Source organism: Amaranthus tricolor, chromosome 2, assembly GCF_026212465.1.
Source record: "Amaranthus tricolor cultivar Red isolate AtriRed21 chromosome 2, ASM2621246v1, whole genome shotgun sequence".
NCBI classification, from domain to species: Eukaryota; Viridiplantae; Streptophyta; class Magnoliopsida; order Caryophyllales; family Amaranthaceae; genus Amaranthus; species Amaranthus tricolor.
The window spans coordinates 36,747,041-36,767,379 of record NC_080048.1 but is presented as its reverse complement, the minus strand read 5'-3'; the positions used below and the strand labels follow the sequence as shown (position 1 = coordinate 36,767,379).

The 20,339-nt window shown below is 33.1% G+C and overlaps 3 protein-coding genes across 6 annotated transcripts; 2 read left to right on the top strand and 1 right to left on the bottom strand.

Moving 5' to 3' along the window:
* The first annotated feature begins 653 nt into the window (after positions 1-653).
* On the top strand, positions 654-5,453 carry LOC130806612 (vesicle-associated protein 4-2-like). 2 transcript variants are annotated; one of them, XM_057671757.1, is made up of 7 exons: positions 654-1,102; positions 1,559-1,629; positions 2,451-2,532; positions 2,623-2,723; positions 4,495-4,572; positions 4,824-4,943; positions 5,057-5,453. In XM_057671757.1, the coding sequence occupies exons 1-7, from the start codon at positions 823-825 to the stop codon at positions 5,114-5,116; spliced, it is 792 nt and encodes a 263-aa protein (XP_057527740.1). In that variant the 5' UTR covers positions 654-822; the 3' UTR covers positions 5,117-5,453. The 2 variants fall into 2 exon arrangements, with proteins under 2 accessions (XP_057527740.1, XP_057527739.1); XM_057671756.1 differs by having other exon boundaries at positions 656-1,102; positions 2,623-2,744.
* A 4,560-nt stretch (positions 5,454-10,013) lies between these two features.
* Positions 10,014-13,435, top strand: LOC130806335 (pentatricopeptide repeat-containing protein At1g73710). Of its 2 annotated transcripts, XM_057671362.1 has the most exons (2): positions 10,014-10,238; positions 10,372-13,435. In XM_057671362.1, coding segments are annotated over exons 1-2 (2,811 nt in total). In that variant the 5' UTR covers positions 10,014-10,236; the 3' UTR covers positions 13,181-13,435. The 2 variants fall into 2 exon arrangements, with proteins under 2 accessions (XP_057527345.1, XP_057527344.1); XM_057671361.1 differs by having other exon boundaries at positions 10,021-13,435.
* Positions 13,436-15,178: 1,743 nt separating this feature from the next.
* On the bottom strand, positions 15,179-19,456 carry LOC130806733 (uncharacterized). 2 transcript variants are annotated; one of them, XM_057671927.1, is made up of 4 exons: positions 19,225-19,456; positions 17,834-17,904; positions 16,155-16,238; positions 15,179-15,488 (listed from the first exon to the last, which is right to left on the bottom strand). In XM_057671927.1, exons 1-4 carry the CDS (start codon positions 19,334-19,336, stop codon positions 15,465-15,467), a joined length of 291 nt encoding a protein of 96 aa, XP_057527910.1. In that variant the 5' UTR covers positions 19,337-19,456; the 3' UTR covers positions 15,179-15,464. The 2 variants fall into 2 exon arrangements, with proteins under 2 accessions (XP_057527910.1, XP_057527911.1); XM_057671928.1 differs by having other exon boundaries at positions 15,179-15,485; positions 19,225-19,444.
* Between the last annotated feature and the right edge of the window lie 883 nt (positions 19,457-20,339).

Genomic DNA, 20,339 nt, shown 5'->3' with positions numbered 1-20,339 from the left:
TGAAAAGATTCTAATCGACCTTACGTAAAAAAAGTAAAAATAGATGGTTGAATAGTCAAATTCTATGACTTCTAATGTCAATGTTTAGTAAATTAGCTAATAAAACAACAGATTATAAATCAATTAATTTAAAACCATATGCTCCCAAGTCCCACCGATGAGACAAGTCAACAAGTTCAATCAATTATAACCATCAATCATTTCTCAAACATCTAGACTAGCCTAGATAATATTGCACTTGTGCCTGTTTTAATTTCATCCATAAAACTATATTTTGTAAAACCATAGTTCTTTAGCCCGACATAAGTATCTCCAAGAAACCGACTAGTCAACTATTCGACGATCTTCTCTTGATAAAATAACTTTAAATAAATAAATAATTCTCGTAACTTAAATTAGAAAAATTGTATAATTTATGTATAAGGCACGTTTCAAGGAAAGAGAGTATCCAACTAAGCATGCTATCTAACTAGGAGAAAGTCTTAGTAAATAATGATTGTTTGTGAGGTTAATAAATCACTTTTCTATGGTAGGTTGTGGTAGAGTGAAAATTTTATTGTTTTGATTTATCTTTTTCAATTTTATTTACTTTACTATTATTTATTTTTATCTTAAGGTTATTGATTCAAAATTTTTCCGCAACCAAGTACTAACCAACTTCTATCATTATTGTTCATTGATATTCCCCCACTTCCTTTCCAATTATGGCGACATTAATTCCTCTCTCTTACTTTTATCAATTTGACAACCAACAACCTAATCAATCAATCATTCATCGCTAACAACTGTGAAATTCCCAGAATTTCTCAATAATTTTGCAGAATGGCTATGGCGGGCGAAAGGTCATGGTCTTCCAGCGATGGAGATGAAGATAAAGTTCTTACTTTATGTAAATTACCCTTTTGGCAATTCAGTAATGGAAGCCATAGTAGTACTACTACCACATCGTCTTCTAGTCAGTTTATTCAACCTCAATGGCTTGGAATTGGTGAACCCCAAATTGGGCGTCAACGTCAACTCACTGTTTCTTCTATCGCTAAATCTTTGATTCCTCCTCGTCGCAAACTTCGTCTTGATCCTCCCAGTAAACTGTATTTTCCCTGTATAATTCAATTCTCTTACTTCTTTTTTGGATTTCATTTTGTTTTTATTTACTGATATTGCATTAGAATTGGGAAATTTGAATGATAATTCCATGGCTCTGGTGTGGGAGGACGTAATAGAGTATATTTGTTCCTTTCAATACTAATGTGAGAGCATTTTGGTATAAATGTAGGAAAATGAAAGGGATGGAGTATATTAAAAGCTCTTATGTTCATGGGCGTCGATCATTAAGCTAATGATTGAGTTGGTTGAGTTGGTTGCGTGATAGCTTGATTTGTGTTTTGAATTTCGAACATTATGAATTGCTTGATTGTTCATTATTGGTTAAGATTGTGTGAGCCCTTTATTGTTTTGTTCTAGGAGTGAATAACAGCAGAACTTGTTGGCTTATACTCTAAATTAAAGTTTCTGACTACTGACTAGTGCTTATTTTGATGGGTGCAACATTTTGAAGATGAACCTGGAAAGCAAGTCAGAAGTGCAATTACCATCAAGAATATATCCAAGTCTCATGTTGCCTTCAAGGTATATTATTTTTATTGCAAAATCATGCATTTCTTTCCAACCCTTCACTTTGTCATCTTTAGGGGTGTGTGGTTCATGAAAATAGCTTCTTGATGCAAAAAAACATACGTTACATTACCCCCATTTGGTGGCTCCCAACTAAAGTGAGGTTTGGGTCTCCGATGTACGAAACTTTACTTATCAGTATTAAAGAGATTATTTTCGATTAACCCTTGGTAGCAAACATCATGCGTAACTTTAGATAAATAAGAAATAAATTTTAATATAATCTATTTATAATCCAAAACTAAAGAACCCCAAATTTTTGGCCCCAACGAATAAGGAACATATTCTAAATGATGCAAAATGCAAATGTTTATTTGTTTTCTTTAATTTGGTTTGATGAAAACCCTTACGCTGATAAGGATAAATAAAGATGTTGGGAATAGAAGAGCAAAGGAAAATTATTTTTGGGAGATATGAAAACTCTTTTCAATTTTATAGAAATTTACATATGAAAACTCATTTCCACCTTGGGTTTTCATTATGAATCAATATGATGAAACAGTTTTGGGAGAAAACATTCTCCCCAAACCAAACACCCCCTTAACTCCATTAAAATATACTCCCTCTGTCTCATTAGAATTGCAACATTTACCCTTAAAAGCTCTCACATAAATTTACGTAATGTTGCAATCTCAATGAGACAAATGAGTAACTCTGATGTTGAACTTTGCTGAAGAGGATTTGCTTTTAGTTAAGAAATTGTAGCAGCCAAATTTATTAATCAACATAAATGGATTTCTAACTGAGACTTCTACTTGATGAATTTTTTCTCTCAGTTTCAAACAACTGCTCCAAAGAGCTGTTATATGCGTCCTCCGGGTGGTATACTCGCTCCAGGAGAAAGCTTAGTAGCTGTCGGTAATGATCATTTTATCCATTTTGATGTGTCTGCTTCGTTTTAAGATGCTTTAACAGTCTTATTAACAAAAATACAATTAAAATGTGCAGTATTTAAATTTGTGGAACCTCCAGAAAACAATGAAAAGCCATTAGACCAGAAAAGCAAGGTTAAGTTCAAGATCATGAGCTTGAAAGTGAAAGGTGTTCAGGTTGACTATATTCCAGAACTGGTAACTTCACAATTATATTTTCTTGATTGATTTATACCTAATTAAATAAATGCTATTTGATGTCATATAATTCAAAATTCACACTTTTGCTACTATATTTTTAGATGTTCATTGCTGAAATCTCTATATGGAGAGGTTGATTTTATGAATAAACTAACAACAATACTGGTATGAGACCGTCTCACCGTGAGACTGATCCATACAAGCAGATCATTAGTAAAAAAGCATAAAAAAAACAATGAATTCTGAATTCACACTTGTACAAGAAGCAATTTTTTAAAAATAGTTTGGGCTGACCCAATTGAAGTCGTCTCACGGTGAGACGACCTCAATAAAGAATTAGTGATAAACTAATGGTGATGGAATGATTTCATGTTTGAGCCAACAACTATGAAAAGTTTTGCACAAAGGCCATTATGCTTTTGTTTACCTGTCTAGTGAAACATAATTTGCTACTTAGTTTGCCTTTTGAATTCGCGGCTTACTCAAAATGGTTCAAAAATAGCCTAAAACTGACCATAATTCGCTTTTTTCGATTCACAATTCACGAGGCGATTAATGAATCATGTCACGTTGGCCTTTTCAATACATTAAACAAGAAAGGGTTGAATAGTGGCAGTATGTTTTCCTTCACGATTGTTATTTTCTGCATTAATTGGAGCCATAGTGCAGAATGTTGGATGCTGTCAGGATTGCTGTGATGGTAACTACTTTTGGTGTCAACGCAGCTGCAGTTGCGGTTGTTTCAGCTTAACATATTGCAGTTGCGGTCACCTACAAATCTTTAGTACAATCGCGATGTGGCTCATATTTTGCACTATGATTCTGCTGCTATGCCATGAATTGGCCTAGAGCATTTGTACCTTTCACTTAAGTGAGAAAGCCATAGGATAGTTAATGTTTGATTATCCTCATCTAAATCATCAACTAACACGGGGAAAAGAGCTACTCTTGTGAGAGACCGTCTCGGTGAGACGACCTCAAAACAAGGAGTTCATATGCTAATAATTGTATTAGTTGGGCTATTTAGCCATGTATGAAGAGCGTCTCACAGAGAGACCGTTTCTCACAAGAATTTCTGTGTGTGTGTGGGGGGGGATGTTAGATAAGCAGTTGGTTAACTGGTGGACTGTAAGCGAAGCTAAATGTGTTGTGGTTAAGAAAGCTATTAGGCAGATTATATATGAATTAATGCAACTATTTCCTCCAAATTAATCACAATTTAAATACCCTAATCCTTGCATTGCTTGCTTAAACTTTTTTAGAATGACATGTTTATACCCTAATCACAATTCATATTCATGATCTATCTTGATCAATTTGAAGGCAACTGTATTCTATTTTCTATGTCAGTGGCAGTACTTGCTCGCTCAATACTACGCCTTTCCTGCTGAAAATGATCTAGTACTGAAATGCTGCTGTATAAATAAATGCTTGAAACAAAACTAGTAAAGGGACTGGAACCATGAAACTTTATCTTTCTGCGAATTTCAATCAAATTATTTCGAATATGGTGCCAGCATACGCTGGAGCAATCTAACCGATTTCAAAGCTATATCCTTATCGATTCCTGCTCTGCTGATGAACATCGTGAAATCGAGCCCTTAGTGACCAATGTAGTGTTATAGTGCTCAAGCATATAAAATATTTCAATTTCTTGAGTTATACATCCATATGTGTGAAATGCGAAATTTGAATGACCATACTCGAGCAGAATTTTCGATCTGATTTTACTGTTCCGACCATCCAGTTTGAAGAACAGAGAGACCAAGTATCTATTGAACAAATCATGAGGGTTGTTTTTCTTGATGCAGAACGGCCTAGTCCGGTAAGTCAAATAGATTTGCATATACCATTGCTTGCAATTCTGAGGATTCATTTGTGGATATGTCTCGAGCCGAGAGACTCTTTGGCCGCACTCTCCTTTATGGGTATGAGTTGCCGCTGTCCTTCCCTCCCCACACCTTGATCATAGTTTTTTTTCTATGAGCGGGATACACTGGGTAAGATGATGATGATGATTGCTTGCAACTCTGGCAACAAATAACACATTCAATCCTGTGGTTTTGATCACTGAAGGCACTTGAAAAACTCAAGCGACAATTAGCTGAGGCGGATGCAATGGCTGAAACACGAAAAAAGCCTCAAGAGGATGTTGGTACGCGAATTGGAGGAGAAGGCCTAGTTATAGATGAATGGGTTAGACATTCTCATGATATTTCCCCTCCTTTTCAATGTCTATAAAATTGTGTGCAGGTAGCTATGTTAACAATCTACTCATTCATTGTGTTTTTCTCTTTAATCTCTTGCAGAAAGAGCGTAGGGAGCGATATCTAGCTCAGCAGCATGGCGAAGCTTCATGCACCGTGTGACTTGCCACAATTTAGAAGTCGCTAGGAACTATTCCTCTGTACCTTTGAGTTTGTTGCATTGTGGTTTTCAATGTGAGAGTTTTTGACCAAAATGGAGCTAACTCAAAGGGACGGAGAAGTATTTTTGAAAGCTTCTTATCGCTTTTTGAGATATAATTGACCTGAAATTGAATGAAATGTATGATTAAGAAGACGAACGAAAAAGGACGATGATTTGAGCATTTTGGTTTCAAATTCGTTTCGTAATCGATTAAGGCTCTACACCAACTTTAAATGATGATCAACAAAAGGCATATATCTTGTGATGAATAAAATTTCTAGTGTATTTCATTCTTGATCAGCAATGATTATAACTTTATAAGATATTATTTGGCCAAAAATCTTTTCTTAATAATTTTTGTAACTTGACTCATGAAGACATGAGCTTGTCCCATTTATTTAAGAAATTTCATTAAGTGACTTACAAAAATAAATATTTTATAAAAGATAGTGTTAAATTTTCAAGTTCTGTTGTATAAATTAATACTTATATTATGATTCTTTTATGAAACAGAAAAATGTAAACTTATGAGAGATTTATATACTGATCATTCCTTATCATGTAATTGACTAAATCATCATCATCCTACCCGGTGTATGTAAATGGAAAGCCAAAATTGTTGATTTTTTAAAGTCATTTATCCCATGAGCAAATCATAAACAACAATGAAGAAATCATCCCATGTTGTATTTGGATTTAGTGTTTTCATACTAACTTAGTCCATAAATCCATATTTTAAAATTTTTAATTCATAAACTCAAATTTAATTCTAATCTAACTCGATTTATAACTTTTATACTTATTTTAAACTTTGATCTTGATCTTAAATTTGATTTTTCAGTCGTTTTCACACCCAATTTTCAAAGTAAATCTTCATCTAAAAATTACTTACTCTAATTAAATGTCTCAATTCATTTTGTAAATTTACTGAAACACTATTTAAATTTAAATATTTCTAATTCTACTTAGTTAAAAGTTATAAAAATTAATATTGATAAAATTTACATTATAATGAATCAAATAAATTTCATTTAATTATATTATAACTTACTAGCATAGAAGCTCGTGTAAGGCATGAATTTTTTTTTGTATAACTTAGTATAAAAAACATAAAAGTTTTTTGAGTTTGATTTATTATTCACCATAATATTACATCAATTAAGACAGAATTATACAAATTTGTAAATCAATAATATTGCATCAAATAAGACAATTTCATGAAATTTAAATCACTTTTTGGTTGGAAATCATATGATTTATTATATATCATACTTCCGCATCTATCAATGTAGAATTATATAAATCACAATAATATTTTTGAATGGAAAGCGGATGATGTATTATACGCCATATTATTGCATCAATCAAGGCAGAATAATAGAAATTAGTAGTTCATTAAAGTAAAGATCGAAAATAATAACGGAAAGTAATAAAGATTCAAATAAACAATAAGGAAAACCACACCGAGAAATTAACGTGGTTCACTATCAACGTGATAGCTACATTCACCGACATTGAGAATAAACTTCTCACTATAAACCGGGAGATTACAAGATAAACGAGAAGCCACAACAATGGTTCTTCAAGCTTTTTCTCTCTTAGTTTTCCTCACTTTGTGTTTCATGCTTACCCTAATTCTAATTACAAGAGGGGTTTATATAGTATGCCACTTAATAAAAAGAAATTAGGTTAACAATTACAAAGAAACCGGCCCAAAAACTAAGTAACCGTCAAAAGAACGTGCGAAAACTAAAAACCCGCAAAACACTGCACAAGTCGCGGCCCGCGACCTACCTGTTTTCCAAAACAGTAGCTTTTCCTTCAGAAGCTCGAGACACGCGACCAAACGTACGGCACGCGACCTGGGCGTCTTCCAATCCAGTAGCTACTCCGCGCCCCGCGTAGTACTCTGCACCCCGCGCACTTCGACTCATATCTTGATTTCATCTTAAAACCCAATCTTAGACTTGGTTCGAGTCACAAAATCCGAACATAAAATGTAATTAATATTATATATACCATACTTTTACATTAATCATTGCAAAGTCATATAAATCAAAATATTATTTTTGAATGAAAATCAGATGATTTATTATTCACCAAATTGTTGCTTTATTCAAGCACTAATAATAGAAATTAGTAGTTCATAAGTATATTAATATCTCAATCTATATTTATTACTTAATTTAAGGTGTATGATTGCTTAATTTAGTGTAGAAATAAATAGATTGTCTAAAATATCGCCATGTAAGTAAAAATGTTGTCAAGTAAGCATAGATATCCAATAAAATCAATTCATTTGGCAAGGCTATTGTGAGAATGACATTTGTCATTTTACGGTCTTTTTAATATGTTGTATGAAATTTAGGGTGTATGATTGCTTAATTTAGTGTAGAAATAGATAGATTGTCAAAAATATTGCCATGTAAGTAAAAATGTTGCCAAGTAAGCATAGATATCCAATAAAATCAATCCATTTGGCAGGGCTATTGTGAGAATGATATTTATCATTTTACGGTCTTTTTAATATGATGTATGATAGATTAAAAATAAAACATAAATTAATACTAGTAACTGATGACTACTGTAAAAACCAAATGAGATATTTAATCGTCTTGTGCCGCAAGTCACAATTCACAAACAATTTTCCAGTGAAAATTTGAAATAGATAAGTGATTTCATCCAAAAAAAGCATGTAATAAGATACTTTTAAACTTAATTCCATTTATAAGTGTGAAATTTTCAAGCCATAGGGTCGGTATATGTTCGCAGTTAGTAACTGCGAACAGGTGTGTTAATAAAAAAAAAGATCAAGTGGTTGTTCGCACTTAATAACTGCGAACTAAACGTTTGACTTTTTTTGACCAAAATGCCTATTCGCAGTTACTAACTACAAACAAACTTGAGGCTAAATACAGAAGCTGTTCTTTCTTCCTCGTTCCCCCAAATTTCATAAACACAAGCCCTAACAGTTTTTGACATTTCCCTCTTAAAAACCTCCATTCAACTAACTTGAATCTTTCAATTGTTGCTTTCGTCTTCCGATTTAGCATTTCAAATTAAATCTGTGACACCCTAGATTGCACAAAGGTCATTTTTTTTCCGATTTTTGTGAGTTCTAATTCGAAAATTAGGATTTTACTGAAGTTCCTATATGTTTATTAAAATGTAGGTCACAAAACCTCATATCACTACTCTTCTAGGTCATCCACAATTGATTAAGGTAATACTTAATTGTTTTAATTATTTTATTGTGTTGGTTTTTGAAGTATGCTTGTTGATGGTGATAATGCACTAGTTTATATGTTATTGTTATATAATTCTCAAATAAATGTTATTGTTATATAATTCTGAAATATATATTATTATTATTGTTATTGTTATTGTTATTGTTATATAATGCACTAGTTTATACGGTGATAATGCACTACAAAGATTGTTTATATGGTGATAATGAACTAGAAAGATTGGCTATATGACATTATTTATATAATAATGTTAAACAAAGTTTGTATGTTGCAAAGATTGTTTATAGCTAATGTAGCTGATATTTTTATAAACGAAGATTGTATTGGCATGAAGTTGATGATGATGTTGATTTTGTTTGTATTTATGTAGAAATGACATCATTTCGTATCACTATAGTATGTTTTTGGAATGGTTCATTATGGTTCTATTCACTGTAGTATGTTTTTGGAGAGGGTTGATAAGGGTGATGAGCGTCAGCGTTATATTTTTTTTACTAATGTATATATATATATATATTGCACATTTGTATCATATTAAACATTTGTATATATTTTGTTGTATATAGATATATACTTATTCAGTTTATAACAGTCTCTATGCTTTGACTTATGAATGCTCGGAGTTTTGGCAATGAGTCATTCCCTCCTGGTTTAAACATTTATATCATTTGAGTTGTAAAAGCTTAGTATATGCCTTTATTGAAAACATATCAAACAAAAACAACTCACAAAATTAGGGCAAATGACGCCGAAAATCCACATAATTTCATTAATAACGATTACAAATACATAGTTCATTCACGACTTACAACCATTACAACCTAAGATTGCTTCTTAAACTTTTTCAATATCCTCTCGGTTTCTTCACTCCTACGCGCCTTATTAATTGTTTCCCTTCTCAAGTTATCTATTTCGTTTCTAAGCTCCTCATTCTCTTTATCGAGCTTAATAATGATGCGTTTTTGCCATTTGGTATCCTCTAGATCAACCCACCTAAAGTAGGTGCATCTCAAACCTTCATCTTGGAAAAAGTGGACAAGCAACATATTAACGACCACGATCAAAATTGATCCAATCACGACCGTATTCGACTTCATGGCCACAATGACATAGCTCTTCCATTGATTGAGGCTTTGAGATATACTAATGAAATAACATAATAACTCTATTTAGAATCATTAAGTAAATTCAATAATAAAATTTATACATTAAACATAAAATCAATAATAGCATTAAACAATCAACTTGAGTGATAAAGTCCCTTACCTTTGGATGCTAATTTGTTATAAGGTTCTAGTATATATAGAGACTTAATTAACTAGTTTGACCACCAGCCATAAGAAAAAAGTCAAAATAATGAACAGGTTTGTTCGCACTTACTAACTGCGAACAAAGAGAAAAGGTAAAAAAAGTTAAGAGGTTTGTTCGCAGTTATTAACTGCGAACAAAAGTTTGAGGAAGTTTGACCAGGGTTCCTCTTTGTACGCAGTTACTAACTGCGAACAAATTTTTTGACTTTTTTTTGACATTTTCTCTTTGTTCGCATTTAGTAAATATAACTAATTCGAAGCTAGCTTTAGAGAGTCGAATTTATTTTTTTTTTTGATAAATGTTTTATCTATTTCAAATTTTCTTTTCCAGATGAGGGTGAACTTCAAAACCATTTTGGCAACCACTGTAGTTGTAAGTTGCATATCCGCGGCTATTCAGCTACACCCTTCTGAATTCAACTTCATTTCTGAGCAAATTCTGACGAAAATCTGGTTGTGGTGCTGAATGACGCTTCATTATCACTCTGCAAAGGATTTGGGTTACAACGACATCTATAACTCATGTAAGTTCCAAAATTTTCATTCTTGTTATAAGCTTCCATGGTTTTCTTTAGGATTTAATGGTTTTCATCGTCAGAGTTCATTAAAAACAGTGCTATTTATCGATAATTCTGCTTCATTTCATGATTATCCTAGGCAAATCTTATCTGGGTCAAGGTTTATTTTAGGGTTTAAGCTTCAATGTGTTTCAAACACATCGATTTTACCCTCGAAAACCCTCGTTTTTCATAATGGGAAGAAGAAGAGATATGGGGGTATATTACCCTCAGTTTTGAAGTCTTTAGAATCTGAAGATGATTTAGAGAAAACCCTTGATTGTTATGTGGGTAAATTAAGCCCCAAAGAACAGACTGTTATACTGAAAGAACAAAGGAATTGGGAGAGAGTTTTGAGAATTTTTTATTGGATGATATTACAAAAGGATTATATCCCTAATGTTATTCATTATAATGTGGTGTTACAAAAGCTTGGACGAGCACAAAGATGGGATGAATTGAGGCGATGTTGGATTCAAATGGCAAGTGATAAGGTTCTGCCTAGTAATAATACTTATAGTATGCTTGTTGATGTATATGGTAAAGCTGGTCTTGTTGAAGAATCTCTTATGTGGATTAAGCATATGAAGGCACGAGGAATTTTCCCGGATGAGGTAACTATGAGCACCATTGTTAAGGTGCTTAAAGATGCCGGGGAATTCGATAGGGCTGATGGATTTTATAGAGATTGGTGTGATGGAAAGATAGATTTGGAGGGTTTAGATTTGGGTGATGTACATGAATTTCAATCACAATCTAAGTTGAAATCGATTAGTTTAAAGCATTTTTTGTCTACCGAGTTGTTTAAGATAGGGGGTAGGTACTTTACTTCGAACAAGGATATTGTAGAGACGGAACATACTGCTAGAAAGCCTCGGCTTTCAGCGACGTATAACACGTTGATTGATTTATATGGAAAAGCTGGTCGTTTGAACGATGCAGCCGATGTGTTTTCAGAGATGCTTAAGTCTGGGGTGGCACCTGATATAATTACATTTAATACTCTCATTCATATTTGTGGGAGTCATGGCCATTTGTTGGAGGCTGAAGCTTTGCTCGAAAAGATGGAGGAAAGGGGAATCTCACCCGATACGAAAACTTATAATACTTTACTTTCCCTTCATGCTCAAGCCGAAGATATTGATGCTGCCTTGCAATGGTATCGGAAAATTCGAAAGGTTAAACTTTTCCCGGATGTGGTTACGCAAAGAGCTGTACTCCATATGCTGTGTGAGAAGCAGATGGTTAGTGAAGCTGAAGCTGTGATTCGAGAGATGGCGATGTACGATAAATGTATTGATGAGCATTCTGTGCCTAGTATTGTTAAGATGTATGTAAATGAGGGATTGCTTGAGCAGGCTAGAATCTTTCTCGAGAAGTACATGTCGGGTGGAGGATTGTCGTCGAAGACTTATGCAGCAGTTATGGATGTGTATGCCGAGAAAGGTATGTGGGCTGAAGCTGAGGGCGTTTTCTATACAAAGAGGGACGTAAAGGGAGCAAAGAAGGATGTTTCGGAATATAATGTGCTGATCAAAGCATTTGGCAAGGCGAGGCTTTATGAGAAGGCCTTCTCAGTCTATAAGAGCATGAGGAATATCGGAACTTGGCCAGACGATTGCACATATAATTCACTTATACAAATGTTTTTAGGAGGGGATTTGTTGGATCAAGCTAAGGAAATTTTGACACAGATGAAGGAAGCTGGATTGAAGCCGCATATGCAGACGTATTCTTCTATGATTGCTAGCTTTGTACGTTTAGGCGTGTTATCTGATGCTATCGCTACCTTCCGACAAATGGTGAAGGATGGATATAAACCAAATGAAATCGTTTATGGGGCTTTGATCAATGGCTTTGCCGAAGCCGGAAGAATCAAAGAAGCATTAAACTACTACCAGATGATGGGTGATGATGGAATTCCCGTAAATCAGATAATCTTGACTTCCCTTATTAAAGCGTATAGTAGGGGAGGCCTCGTAGAGGGGGCTAAAGAAATGTACACGTTAGTGAAAGAATTGGAGGGTGGTCCTGATGTAGTCGCTTCAAATAGTATGATCAGTTTATATGCTGATCTCGGAATAGTTTCCGAGGCCAAGGTAATATTCGATGATTTGCGATTAAAAGGATTAGCAGACGGCATTACTTTTGCGTCCATGATGAACTTGTACAAGAACATGGGCATGCTTGACGAAGCTGCAGAAGTTGCCGAAGAAATGATACAGGCTGGTCTACTCAAAGACTGCCCGTCGTATTCCAAGGTAATGGCGTGCTATGCTGCGAATGGGCAGCTAGCAAGTTGCGGAGAGTTGCTATACGAGATGATAACCCGAAAAATCTTGCCTGATTCCGGGACTTTCAAAGTGTTATTCACAGTACTGAAAAAGGGTGGGATACCAAGTGAAGCAATCCTGCAGCTCAAAACGTCTTTCCAAGACGGGAAGCCTTACGCAAGGCAAGCAGTCATAGCGTGCGTTTACTCTGTTGTCGGGTTGCATTCTCATGCTATTGAATCGTTAAAAGCATTTGCAGACGCGGTATACCTTGATGCGTTCGTGTATAACGCAGCAATGTATGTTTACGGAGCATGTGGACAAACTGATAAGGCGTTGAATCAGTTCATGAAGATGCAAGACAAAGGGTTAGAACCTGATGTTGTTACGTATATTAATCTCGTAAACTGCTATGGAAAATCGAACATGGTCGAAGGAGTAAAGCGGATTTATGGTCAGCTAAAATATCAAGATATGGAAGCCAACGAATCTTTACTGAATGCCATTTTGAATGCTTATAGAAATGCAAACAGGCCTGATCTTGCTGAACTGGTTAGTCAAGAGATGAAATTTGGGTTCGACTTGAATCGATACTCGGAGTCTGAACCGGAGATGGATTCCGGGGATGAAACTTGAGATAACCATAGCTTGGAATGTTTTGTGGATGTACTTATTATCTTGGATGATATCTTTAGAATGGTGTAAAAATGTTTAGTAAGGTAGTGTGATTAGACTTGCAGTCTTATAAAAGAGAGAAAACACTGATGTACTGTCAAATTGACTGCTACAAATGAACTTGATAGTTGAGTTTCTTCCGTTGATTTTATTTGTAAATTTGGAATTGGTTTAAATTTCTTGACAAATAATAAAACTAAATAAATTTAGATTTTAGTCGATTTCATCATTGTTTAAAAGTGGTTAAAGTTGAAAATTTGTTAATTACTTCTTAGTCCTTAGACTTTGTAATCTTCAAATTTTTTATTAGAAAATTACCTAAAATAATCAAATTTTTTCATGATTTTCTTACAAGAATTCCACATATTGATTAACTATGAATAATCTTAATTTTAGGGTGTATTTGTCTGCAATAGTAGGTAATTCACCAAAAAATTAAATTGAAAATTCATGTAATATTTTAGAAAATTTTAAAAGTTCACATAAAAAATTTTGAATAATTAAAAAAATCATATTTTTTAAAAATATTTTTTCACATTTTTTTCAATATTCTGTTTTAGTTTATCTTTTTTTTAAAAGGAAATTCCACATGATAGCATTCAATTTTCATGAAACGCCATTGGTATCACTTTTGTTAGATTTTTCCTCATGGTAGCATCCAGTTTATGCTAATTACCGTAGCATTTTCCGTTAAATTTTTGTTAATTTCCGTTTAATTCATTATTTTGTAAGATTTTTCCACATGGTAGCATCCAATTTTTGCTCTCAAATGTTTAATTCACCATTTTAACGTTTAATTCGCCAGTTAATTTATCAACGTCCTTAAATGTTGTAACAATTAAGTAGATATGTATTAGGGCTCGGAATGCACTTTTTGAACATATGAAATAAACCTTTTGAGCTTATAAAATACGCCTTTTTAATTATTTATTAGTGTTTGTAATGCATCTTTTGAACTTTATAATGCCAATAATTTGAATGACAAAATTGTTACAACATTTAAGGGCTTTGATTATTTAATCGGTGAATTAAACGTTAAATGGTGAATTAAATATTTGAGAGCAAAAACTGAATGCTACCATGTGGAATAATCTTACAAAATGATGTATTAAATAGAAATTAACAAGAATTTAACGAAAAATGCTACGATAGTTAGATAGTTCATAAACTGGATGCTATCATGTGGAAAAATCTTACAAAAGTGTTACCACTGGCGTTTCAGGAAAACTAGATGCTACCATGTGAAATTTCCCTTTTTAAAAAATAAAATTGCTATAACAAGTCATCGGGTTACCGAGTTTACTCTAGGATATTACCTTCTAAAGTTGGGATTATTCATGGTTAATCAATAAGTGTGATTATTGTAGAAAAATCATAAAAATGTTGAATTATTCAAGTTAATTTTTCCTTCTTTATTTGTGATTTCATTTTTGAAATCAACAATTTAAAATAAATTATTTATTCTCAAACACACCTTACTTAATTTTTTTTTTCTGCAAGATAGTGCCTCAGATTACTTATATTTCAATATATCCTCGAGTAACTTTTAGTTTTAAATTTTTGTTAAAACTTCTAACAAGTAACATCTCTCCCACCTTACTGAGAATTAAATCTTATCTCGATTGAAGTACCATTTTTCTCGGTTAAGATCACAAGTTTAACAAGTAACATCTACCCTATAATCCCAAAAAAAAGTGATTGTTGCTTTCCTATTAGTTTCAAAAATTAGCACAAGAAAACCAGTCACTTTTGTCTTCAAGATCAAATAGATATAAGATACTACTACTTTCTACTCTAAGGTCAAAACCACTGCCACTTCAGACTTAATTTTTCTTAAGTCATAAGTGACAACCCCAAGCCTCAATTATCCTACAGAAAGCACAAAATAGCTTAAAATTCGTTCGCTAAGCTAAGCACAACTGATCTATAAGCCTCTTGAGACACGAGCAAAACAATCCATGAGCTAGAAAAAATGTGTATTATTCGTCAATCCATTGTTGTCAGATGAAGTAGCATCAAACAGGTAGAGGCGTAATATCCTCAGTATCAACAAAATAAGTTATAATTTGAAATCAAGGGGAAACAACACTAATTTAGAATATAGTCAAAATATGCATTTCATCACATTCATTCGCTTCAAAGCCATGATAATCAGCAACAATGGGAATGCCAAAGGATATCCACCTGGTTGAACAGATTTGATTGACGACTTTATTGCAAATGCATCTCGCGGTACAGAAATGCTCTAATGGGAAGCTTCTGCCACCTTCTGGAGAGAATGAAGCAAAGTTGTTCAAGAATTAATAGATCATATATAAGACAGTATTGCAGCAAATAAGTGTCGGAATATCAGAGACGTATATATGAACAGAACCAAAAAGAAACACATAATTTGTGTTCATTTTTTAAAAAAATAGTAAAAAACTTGAGTTATCTTTCATCTAACATTTATTTACCCGAATATCATTTTGTGGCTTCCACCTAGGCTTGCACCTAAGCAAGGTTAGATGTACACAAAAACACAACTTTACCCATGTAAAAACAAAGATGTTTCCTACAGACCTTTGATAGCAACTGTCTTTCATGATTTAAAAAATTTTCTTCTCCTTCTTGAGATAAATTATACTTAATTACTTGGTGATAACTGATAAGTTATTCATAAAGTGTTATATTGAAGCTCAAGTCTAACTTACTCAATACAAATAATGACTAATTTGCTGGGCTAATCCCATATAGTAATGTACCAACGTTACTAATATTATATAGAGATGAAAGGGGTTCTGCTCTACATAGTCATTTCAAAATTTTCAAGTTTCCTTTATGCAATGAAAAAGATGTTTGACGTGCCAGCATAATATGCCAAGATGGTTCTTATAATTCTGCCAATTCAGCTTCAAAAAGCCTTGTAGACTATATAGATTAAAGATATAAATACCTCTTTCTTGTCTTTTCCCCCAGCAAAGAACTTGTAGCCTCCAAATATAAGCAAACCCCATCCAGAGAGGGAGACGATAACAAACTACATAAACATATTCTCGAGTTAGTAGCTCCTCTTCAGTCTAATAACTAAATGCTAATTAGCAATAGAAAAGTGATTGAGGACAAAACAAAAACCTTATCAACCAAAAGATATGGTAAAAAAACTAAAAACCAATCAAAAACTAAAAACCAATCAAAAACTTTCTCCAGCAGACATACAAGATTTCAGCTTGAATTCTGACCCATGGTCATATAAGATAAGCATATATAACTGGAAGCTCATAGCCCTTTGGGCTATATATCAAAATTAAATGTTTAATATCTAGTATACTCCCAACGTTGCTATTTGATGTTTTCATTTTTCATTTTTGGCAGTTCCATGTGCTGTTCCCTTTGGAAGAATGCTGGACCAAATAGTCATCAAAAAATTCAATGAAATGTCAAATATATCATTAGTCTGTGAAATTGACCTACCATGTTCACAAATTCTTTTTGACAATGAAATGAGATGCAAGCAAATTAAAGTTGTTGCCAGAAAATCAAAATCAAATTACACTTCCTCTCCCCTTACTCCCTTTGTTTTCTTTTGGAAAGGATGTCTAATATAACTTTTTTTTAACCAAACATTGGAAGGTCTACTTTTTCATTGCACTTCCATTTCTTTTATATCCAAATCATCTCTACCAATTGGATTGTAATTTGTACGCCAAAAACAGCTAATCTTGTGAAACTGAACACAACTTAAAACACCAATTGTGCTACTTAGGCATGTCTATGACGGTAATATTCAAATCTTCGGCATCCTTAAACCACACAACTTCACTTTTAAGACTGTTAGGTGCATATCGATGCAGCATCATGCTACATCCAACATAGTAAATGCTTCTTGGTCAGCAATACTTACATCCTTCACATAGTAAACGGCAAATGCTTTTAAAAATGGAAACAGAACTATCTAAGATAATCAAAAAAGTTCTTTTAAAAGATTATAAGTGGAATTCGGGCCTAAACTGGTGACATGAAAGAAGAAAGCATCATGGCAGGAAGTAGGAACCATCAATATTTTTTGTACATAACATCTTACAAACAATCTGTCAGCCTAATCAGAATATTATTAATAGATGGCAATTGGTATAACGATCAGGCGATCACATATTCACATAAAAGTCCCAAGAATAGTTAATGGCTACTTATTGGACGTGATGAGCAGACATTCGTGCTGGGGTATTTGATCAAATAACGAGGTATTCAAGATCCAACACAAAAAGTTCTACAAGGTCCCGAAAATGTAAGCATGCTCCAAACCCAATCTTCAACCTATCCCTTTCATTTGAACACCTCACGAGCCATTGCACCGTGCCTTTTTAAGACTATACATATGCAGCGACATATTTACTCTCCAAAATGTACACATATTGATGCCACATTTTGTTTTTGAAGAAAGCTTATAGCTAACAGAAGTAGACTCAATCACATGTTTGTGTATCAAACAGTCTCCAATAGAAAAGAAACCAACATCATAGAATATAAAATAGTTTCTAAAATCATTACAATTTAATACAAACAGATCACCAAAGCAGGCTCTGTAACATGTCTACACAAAACAATAAATAATGATCCATATTGAAAACTTACTTGTTCTTCCTTCCAGCTACCAGGATTCATTGGTTCTTGCCAGCAGTTTACCTTAGGTGGCCCATGGTGATCTGCAATAAATCAAAGGTCCAGTGAGAAACTATCTGAATAATGATTTTGAAGTTGACAACCTTCACAGCATCGTACTATTCTAGTGGGACTACACATTGCACGCACTTCTCAAGCATAATAGAACATAAATGTACATTGTATTAACATTAACAGTTTCGCAATGCATGAACAAGATTTCACGTGAAAAAAATGAACTAATGATACCTATATTTTTCAAGGAAGAAAAGAAACCAAACTTCTACCTCGTCCATGGACAAAATTAGTTGTCACCTTGTTGCAACTTTTCACAAAAACAAAGTTATTATACAATTTCTTCCATACAAAACTTGTGTATTTATTCTCACTCTATGACTTAATATGTATTGGGTATATATTTTGGATTACAAAGTAGGCTGAGGGAAGAGAAAAAGTAGGCTGAGGGAAGAGAAAGGCTAGGTGAGAATCGATTTTAGGACTTTGCCCGACCCGATTCTCTTGTATTCGACATTGATTTTAGGACTTTGCGTGAGGTACTTGCTCCAACTGAGACAAGATCCTATTCTCTTGTATTTGACATATTGGAAACCAAAGATTTTCTCAAAACCCAAAACTGATGAAACATGTAAGTATATGACAACTACTTGCAACAATCCCAAAGTGTTATAATCTATATAATTCCAATAAAAAGCAGTTAGATAATTTTCATTGTAAAACAAAAATCTACACTAATAATGTGTCCTAAACATGAAAATAACAAAGTTTTCTTTCCATATCTAGCAGCAAGATGACAATATGGATGACATTTCCAACCAGTTAAAGCAAGAAAAAATGATAATATCATAAGAGTTTCGCAATAAAGCATATTTTTATTAAAAAGATTTGAAAATACTTATTAAAATGAGTTATTATTCTAACTTTACTCTAGGACTTTACAAAGTAGCAAAACAAATAAAAAGGCAAAGGTTAAGAATTCCTATCAAAAACCATTCCCGTGAAACAAATGAGAATCACATTATTCTTTATCTAAGCATAAATACGAACCCTAAACCGATCAAAAAATGCATAATAGTACTCCAATCATTATTCCGATATATAACATTTCTATCGAATTCTACTTCACACCATGAAATAAAAGCAAGATCACCAATCAATATTGAACCCTATTTTCTAACAATTATGCAATCAGGATTGACTTTTTATTCGATAAGTGTTTCAACAGAATTACAACTACAAATTCCAAGACCTAAAATGCGGAGGTAAAAGCGAGATCGAAATATTCAAATCTACAAAAACAAATAATTAACGAATCGGAAAACAAGAAATCGAGAGATTAGAATTACCGGCAGCACCAGCGAGACCTCGGCGTTGAACAAGATGAGGGAAAGGCTGTTGAGAAGAGATCCGAGTAATGGATGCAGCTTGACGAGCAGCCGCCACAATACGAGCTGCCATGGCTATCCTGAAGCGGAGGAAAGAGAAGACGGTGAGTACTGAGTAATACTTACAGAAACAGCGTCACGGAGAGAAGTGGGAAAAGGCAGTGAAAATAAAATTGTTGGTTAAGATATGTACTTACGGTTCTTGTTTTAACCCAAATAGCTAATCTCGGGGATAAACTTTCTTTTGTAAACTATTTAACTCATATATAAAAAAAAAATTCTAAATAATAATGATTTTGATAAAAACATTAAATTAAAGATGGACTCAACTTCGAGTATGGGCGTATACCATGTAGCAAAAGTATTAGTAATTGAATGAGGTTAAAGCGTATTTTAAGAAAAATATTACTATTCGATTAGTAATAGTTTAGAGTTTAGGAAGCATTCGGTAATGTACGTAGTTGTTCTCAAAATATAACATTTTTTCACTACTAGAATTAATTAGTATACCGACTGAAATTTCCGACTAATCGAAAGTAATTTTAAATTTTCGATTGAATTTCCTACCAATACATATTAGTCGAAAGTTACAACTAAATTTCTACCAAAAGTCTATTAGTCTTGAATTTTTGAAATTTTCTCATCCATTAATATTCGTTAATAAAAAATATTTAACATAACGTAAATCAGTTTACAAAATATCAATTTATCTCGTTTTATTTCAACAAAACACACATCAAAAATACAAATAACTCATCCATGTTATCATTATTTTGTTATTTTGTTTTAAATTTATACATTAACTTTTGTCTCTTAATGTTTGATAACATATTTTATATTATTTATGTTAGATTATATTAGTAATATTGTATGATTAACTTTTTTATTTATGTCATCAATGTTTGACAATTTATACATTAATATTTGATACATAACATGTTTTTATATTACAGACTTTTTTTCCTATCATTTATCGACGAATAGGAAAATTACTGACTCAAATATAATCGATAGACTGATTGCTAGAAAGAATAATTTAATTATGAATATTTTTAAGGATTTATTGTTTGTTATGA

Coding starts and splice junctions, on each gene's coding strand:
- LOC130806612 (XM_057671756.1), top strand. CDS start 823: ATGGCTATGGCGGGCGAAAGGTCATGGTCTTCCAGCGATGGAGATGAA. Junction 1,630..2,450: donor AGTCTCATGTTGCCTTCAAG/GTATATTATTTT, acceptor TTTTTCTCTCAG/TTTCAAACAACTGCTCCAAA. Junction 2,745..4,494: donor TTGACTATATTCCAGAACTG/GTAACTTCACAA, acceptor CCGACCATCCAG/TTTGAAGAACAGAGAGACCA.
- LOC130806335 (XM_057671361.1), top strand. CDS start 10,181: ATGACGCTTCATTATCACTCTGCAAAGGATTTGGGTTACAACGACATC.
- LOC130806733 (XM_057671927.1), bottom strand. CDS start 19,336: ATGGCAGCTCGTATTGTGGCGGCTGCTCGTCAAGCTGCATCCATTACT. Junction 17,905..19,224: donor AGGTCTCGCTGGTGCTGCCG/GTAATTCTAATC, acceptor GATTTATTGCAG/ATCACCATGGGCCACCTAAG. Junction 15,489..16,154: donor GGGGAAAAGACAAGAAAGAG/GTATTTATATCT, acceptor CATTCTCTCCAG/AAGGTGGCAGAAGCTTCCCA.